The following is a 6540-nucleotide window of genomic DNA, read 5'->3' on the forward strand; positions in this document are numbered from 1 at the left end:
GGGGCTCCTCCCTGAGGACTATGACTTTCCCTTTCTTTGAGTCCCTAGGTGGGGAGCTTTCCGCCATGGAGGCCTGCAGTTGCTCTTTCTTATTATAGCAGTCGAGCCCTTGTGGTAATAGTCCGGGCCAGACTCCCGATAAAAAGTTGGAGGGAACTCCTTGGGTTGTTTTCTCTTAGATCCTCTATCCGAGACATGAGTAGAGTCCTTGAAAGTTGCAAGCATCTTGTATGATCGTGAAGCAGTGATCTGTTTTTCGGAAGTCGCCCGCCTCTTGGCCTCCTTAAACAGTTCGTACTCCCCTGCCATCATGGTCACGTTGATCCTTCCGGTCTCCTCCATCTGCACGCTCCAGAACAAGTAAAGGAAGTTCCCACAGACGACACCAAATCGATCCTGTCCGGAATCTGAGTCAGACGAAAGACGGATGAGCTGTCGCTAGTGTTGACGGAGAGGCGACTATGACACCCTTATCGTATGTGTCCCAGAGAACGGACCCCCACATGGCACTGACAAACGGCGGTAACTAAGCCAGCGGTACTTGAGCTCTGCACACTCAGACAAGCTCACGAAACGTTAGAGGCTAGAAACCAAGGAAAAAATCCCCGGAGCAGGCTTTCCGACGCTCAAGTCAGATATTTTTTCCTAAAAAAAATAGTGTACGAAGGAGAAAGAAAAGTAGAAGACAAGTGCGAATGTGCGAGAGAGCGTACCTACTCAAGGGAGAGGACCTCCCTTTTTATATGACAGTGCGTACCTCTGGAGCCTGACTGATGTCAGGGAATGTTAGGTGTCAGGACCTGTCTGGGGATGGAGGACGCATGACACCCTCTTGTGGACTAGAAGAAGGTTTCATTCGCAGATGACCGCAGACCATTGGAATATTCTCTGACATACAACAGTTATTCTCTGACAGGCGATTACGATTCCCTGACCTTGTTGTCACGTAGCGCCTTCTGTCTCACCTGGGTATGACTAGGGGCAGCTCGGGATGATCTGTCAGGTATAACACCTAGCCTAAGTCTTGAGGGGCAGGGAGAGCTGTGGTGAGATCACTCAAGAGTTGACCGGGAGTTGACCTACTGAGAGAACCAGGCTTGGATATAACTGAGCTGTGAAAACCCCACCAGTTGGAGCAGGTCAGGCATCCTCCTGATTGCACATTCTGATTCAAATATGGGATCCTGATCTGTAAGCACTCGATCGGGTATCATGCGACTGATGACACCAGACGGTCCTACCTCTTCTTTCCCTAACTGTTGACTGTTGATTGATACGTCTTCTTGATTTCTGACGATAGGACTGTATTCGTATCAGTGGTCATCCGCATTGGTGTGTATATATCTTTTGTGTACTGAGTCAATGTGATGAGAGAATTCAAAGAATCAAAGGGTTGCCAAAGTGGAAGAGAAGACGTGCATCAAGAGCATGATCCGAATACTTGATTAAACAAAAGACATGTATATATGAAGTGGCGTTGATTATGTATGCCAGAAGAAGCGGTTTGGATTAAAAACTTACTGGAGGAGAAGTGGGTGGGCTCCATGCGCTCATCCAATTGGAGTGAGCAAGCCATGCGTGCAGCAATTCTGTAGCATGCCCATGGTTTCCAAATTTTGGTTGGTGAGTTAGTGGGTATAAAATTAGAGTTTAGATTTGTGTATAAATTTAATGTTATTTTTTAGTTTAATAATATCTAACTTATAATTTAATAACAACTATGATAAAATTTTGATAACATTATTATTCATAATTTGCAAAACATGAAGAACTTGCAACACAAAGTAAGCACATTGAGTAAAATGAAATCTTGGCAGTAAAATAATATATAGATTGAAGCAACAAAGCGAGTCTGTATCCAAATAAACCCAACGCACCATCCCAGAGTTTAAGCAAGAATAAGTCAAGAACTCACAAATCTTCTTCTTGCAGTTTGAACAAAACTTGATTTCTAGCTTCTTAGTGTCATATATAATTACAGTGAAGAAAGCAAGAAACACAAAATATATCAGAGCTTGTCTATAAGACCAGTTATCTTGTCAAACTCCTTTAGTCACTAAGCATCCACTAGTAGAAATCAATCAGAATTTCTTCCACCAAAGCTTGAAGAATGTTGCTCTCTAATTCCATGCCAGCCTCACATGCTTCTATCTTGCAGACTGTCCAATTTTCAGTTGTTGATTTCATTTCGTTCTTGACCAAATCATCCAAAAACTTGCCTGCCAAATCCATCCAATCTGTTATTTGCTTGTGAAGTTCTTCCATCAATTTCTCTCGGTTTAAAAGGAAAGGCTTCTTAAAGTACGTCATGTAACCAGACTTGCAAGAAAAGCTATACTTTGAATCCAGGCATTCGATCATGCAATCGAATAGCAACTCTCTTAGTCGATCTGTTTCTTTTACCCCTCTATAACGGGGATCAACTGTTGGTACAAGAAGAGCATCACAAACACCTTGTAGCAAGTCTAAAAGAGTTGATTCTAGAGAAATGCCAAAAGAACCGGTATCTGACGAGGTGAAATTTTCAAACAACAGCACTGCATTTGAAATGAAACGCCTAGCTTCAAAAAATTCAAAGTTTGAGAATCCAACTTCATAAGGAATGTCATCGGCACTTGAAGTTATGCGACTCAGATGCTGGATTTTGTCTAAAATAGACCTTCTGAGATTAACTGAAGTTGCTGAATCCAAAAGATCAACGTCTGTATCAGTTGATTGTGGTGTGTTGCAATTTCCCACCAAACCAACCTGCAGCTTTCCGACTGAAAGCAAGCACATTGTAGACGAAATATGGTCTTAGCTCTCAATCTCAATGTTCATGGGAGTAGTAAACATATATATACAAAGGAGTTTAAAGTGAGAAAAAATAATAAATTTTGTCGCACCTGAACTGGCATTGAGGCTCCCAATTGAGCAACTGTCATTTGAAAATGAAGCCTCCAGAATGGATATTGGGCTAAGCTGACTACTATCCATTTCAAGAATTGAAGAAGGACGAGTTTTAACGTTGTCCTGATGGAAAATGAAATCAAATGTCAGAGGAATCAAACCAAGCAACCAACATAGCATGAGGAACTCCGAGCAATTTATTTTTAGCAATAATAAAAGTCAGTTACTGTAAAATCTAACATGTAAAATATATAAAATTTTCCAAACTTCTTTCCTTCTCAAATAATGCTTATCATCATCAACACCAAGCCATGAGGCTCAACTATTTTGTGCTTCCTTCATATAGTAACTCAGTCATAGCACTGACCATGTAACATGCTAAACATTTTATATACTTGCTAGGGGAAACAATATTGCCGATGATATGTATCTAGATTTTAGATTAAAGAGTCTAAAATGGGAGACAAAAAGGGGTGTGCTAGATATAATCCTATTGGTTTAGAGCTAGATATGCTCTAGTCAAGGAGCATTCAAACTACAAGCACTTCATAATTAAAATAAATGGTGGTGGATGCCACAAGGACATTGCATTTCACCTGTTTTTGTGAAGTAGGAAAACTAGATGAGCCTAAGGAGGTAGACATAGCATTTTTCTTGGAGCAGGCGCTAATCTGTTTATGTTCATTCTGTCCAGATATAAAAGCAGCTCCCAGATCTTGGAGACAAGGAAAAGACATCGCAGCCCCAACTAGCAACTCATGATCCATGAAAGTTAATTCCTTAATATTTTCTTCAAGCAGATTTCTTGATTCATCTCCTCTCAATGTAGCTATTCTGTTAGATACTATGCTATTGTGCGCATCCAACTCCAATGTTGCATCACAACCAATGTTATTAAAGTACCCATTTGTAGACCTGATATTCATCTTCTGTACCTCGTTTGAAGGTGATATACGTATGTGCTTAACTGGTGAATTGAATGTGAAACAAACAATGTCACTGCTCTTGAAATCAAATTCATTGCCACTTTTGCAGTTTGAATTGCTTTTGATGCATCTTTTGCTGACAGACCTGAAACTGTTTTGTTCTAACCCCTTTCGGTCACTAAAATTGATTCCAACATTTTGCTTAGTAGAGGTCGAGCGGAAGATTTCAGCAGGTTCTCCACAAACAGTACTAGTTGGTCTCTTTTGCGTCATGTTCTTTGTAGGGCTAGTACCAAACGACCTGCGATAGCCATTTTGTTCATAGGCCAACTTTGAGCGGTTGCCATTACTTGCGTTCCTGACCACAAAAGCAGAACCCTTTCCACTTCTGATCTTATTTGCATCTCTTCCACCTTGGCTACTTGAACAGACGCTGGTCCCAAATGCCACTTTCTCCCTCACAGTAGTGGCATGATTCTGCCTAAGTTGATTCCTTCGAAACATATTTGATGACCTATCAAACTTAGTCTTGCGTGCACTTTGCTCATTCTTTTCGCTGAGTTCCTCCTCAATGTTTTGCACCACCGTCTTAGATTGAAAAGGTTTAAAAATCTCATTGTCCGTGGGCTGTTCAGCGTGCATGGCAAGCGAAATAAAACTACTTTCTTTAAAGTCAGTATGAGAGCAAGAGGCATTACTGATATCAAAAGAAGATGAGCCAATCCTTGGTCGCAGATTTTCTCCAGCACCTAGTTGTAATCTGAGCTTTCCATCAGATCTCCCATCGGTCATGCTCGACTCAGAAACAGAATCACCCAATGGCTCATTGGAGTTCTTCAAGGTAGCGACAACTTCACCGCCTTCTGCACCAAAGATTAAAGAATCTTTGTAAGCTATTGCGACTTTAGCCGGACCTCTATCCTGCAAACCAGGCTCCAGAATTCTAGTTGCAGCCTTCATCAGCCTGCCCGATGGTAGCCGTGAGCTTTTCCCAGGTGAAGGAGGCTTGTGAAGCTTATTCTTTGAGGAGGAAGAGAGCACCGTCTTCTTCTTTCCCGAGAGACTAGCTTTGCCGTGGCCTCCATCAATGGGTTGCCTCTCCAAGAACCCTCCTCCAGTCTTCCGCAACTTCTGCGGTCTACACTCCTGTTTCCTGATCCCACCTGATTCCACCACACACAAATCCTGATCGATTCGGTAAAACACCCCGCCGCTTTCTTCCCTGTTGCAAAGGCAGCTGGAATCTGTAGCCTTCCGCGGCCTTTCATGCGCGACAACAGGCATGGACTCGAGACCCATCAACCTGGCCACCAGTCCAGGAGCCTGCATCCCACGTCCGAGATCGTCTAGCTTTTTCATGCTCGGAAAACCGCCCTGGTTTTCATCATCAATCTAACATATAGTCGCCCCCAAAGATCGATTTTTTAGCAAGAATCAATGACACAGAGAGCGAAAAGGAGGAACAAAATCATTTTTTTTTACCAGAAGTAACTTCGCCAATGGCATCTTCTCATCAGCGGCGAACGTCTTCGCTGTCACCGACGCTTTCGCAGCACGAACTGTGCAACACACCAAACGTGTGAACGTTCCAAATGCAATGCACATTATACTGACAGTACAAATTAACAAACTGCGAAAAAACCTGGAGGGAGGAGCTTCCTGCGGGGAAAAAGATTCTTCCTTGCGAGCCGGCGGTTCCAATCCAAAAGATGGAAGAAGACGCCGACGAACCCACCTGGCTGCCGCCGCTGCTGCTGCTTCCTCTCCGCGATGGCGAGACTCATCTCCAAGCCTCCTCGAACCACCCTCAAGAAAGATGGAGGAAGCAAAAGCCAAAAGGCAGCAGGTAGCTAGACAACGATAGCTTATTACTCTACTCCGCAGTCAAGGGAGCGTCTTCCTCCTTTTTCTCATCATCCTTTTGGCAGTGCAGCTGGCAAGCAACAAATGCTTCCATATTACTCAGTCTCACTCGCAGAGCACGCAGAACAAAGAAGAGGGAGAGAGAGAGAGAGAGCCGAATTAAGGGAAACCATAGCAGGATTAATTAGTAAACAATTAGTTATTAAAGCTTATGGAAACAAGGGAACCATGGAAAGGAGGGTGCGGTGTCGGAGGGGATTCTTCCGTCCCCCCATCTCTTGCTTGCGTTGAAAGCCATGTTGCTAATGCTTATATTCCATCTTTTTTCTGGCTCTGTTTTTTTCTTATTCCTCTTTGTAATTAGAGGAAGCAGGAAGATGCAGCAGAAGTGGAACTGGAAGATGGCAGGAACAGCTGCCTGATGTCTTCTTCCTTTTGCCTTTCCTCCATTATTTTATCAAGACAGTTTAAACATACCAAAAATACTTATTGATTATTTCGAAACCAAAGACTGATCAAGATGGTTTAAAATGGAGGACACAGCAGGGAACAGTCAACAGTAGTAACTCCAAATGGCAGTGGATTCTTCTGTAGTAGACTCTAGTGTATAGTCCCCATCTCGCTCTCTGCTTTCGCTGGTTTTGTCTTATTGTGAGAGAACAGACGCTTTCATTTGAACAAACTAATCCTGTTTCATTGATAATGTTTGAGATACTGTGTGAGAAGTCGATGGAGTCGCGATTAGAAGTGTGTTAGGGTTCCTATTTTTTTATAATCTTCAATGTGATTTTAATATGACATCAAAAATATAAAAATCTATCATTCTCTATAATAAAAAAATCTCTTTATAATTTTTTAATGA

The 6540-nt window shown here is 42.5% G+C and overlaps 1 protein-coding gene across 2 annotated transcripts; it reads right to left on the bottom strand.

Moving 5' to 3' along the window:
* Positions 1-1816: 1816 nt before the first annotated feature.
* LOC121996963 lies at positions 1817-6143 on the bottom strand. Of its 2 annotated transcripts, XM_042551149.1 has the most exons (6): positions 5906-6143; positions 5458-5748; positions 5298-5374; positions 3486-5207; positions 2886-3012; positions 1817-2762 (listed from the first exon to the last, which is right to left on the bottom strand). In XM_042551149.1, exons 2-6 carry the CDS (start codon positions 5597-5599, stop codon positions 2068-2070), a joined length of 2763 nt encoding a protein of 920 aa, XP_042407083.1. In that variant the 5' UTR covers positions 5600-5748; positions 5906-6143; the 3' UTR covers positions 1817-2067. The 2 variants fall into 2 exon arrangements, with proteins under 2 accessions (XP_042407083.1, XP_042407082.1); XM_042551148.1 differs by lacking the exon at positions 5906-6143 and having other exon boundaries at positions 5458-5897.
* Positions 6144-6540: the final 397 nt, after the last annotated feature.

Source organism: Zingiber officinale, chromosome 6A, assembly GCF_018446385.1.
Source record: "Zingiber officinale cultivar Zhangliang chromosome 6A, Zo_v1.1, whole genome shotgun sequence".
Classification (NCBI taxonomy): Eukaryota; Viridiplantae; Streptophyta; class Magnoliopsida; order Zingiberales; family Zingiberaceae; genus Zingiber; species Zingiber officinale.

Coding starts and splice junctions, on each gene's coding strand:
- LOC121996963 (XM_042551149.1), bottom strand. CDS start 5,599: ATGAGTCTCGCCATCGCGGAGAGGAAGCAGCAGCAGCGGCGGCAGCCA. Junction 5,375..5,457: donor CAGGAAGCTCCTCCCTCCAG/GTTTTTTCGCAG, acceptor TGTGTTGCACAG/TTCGTGCTGCGAAAGCGTCG. Junction 2,763..2,885: donor GAGCCTCAATGCCAGTTCAG/GTGCGACAAAAT, acceptor GCTTGCTTTCAG/TCGGAAAGCTGCAGGTTGGT.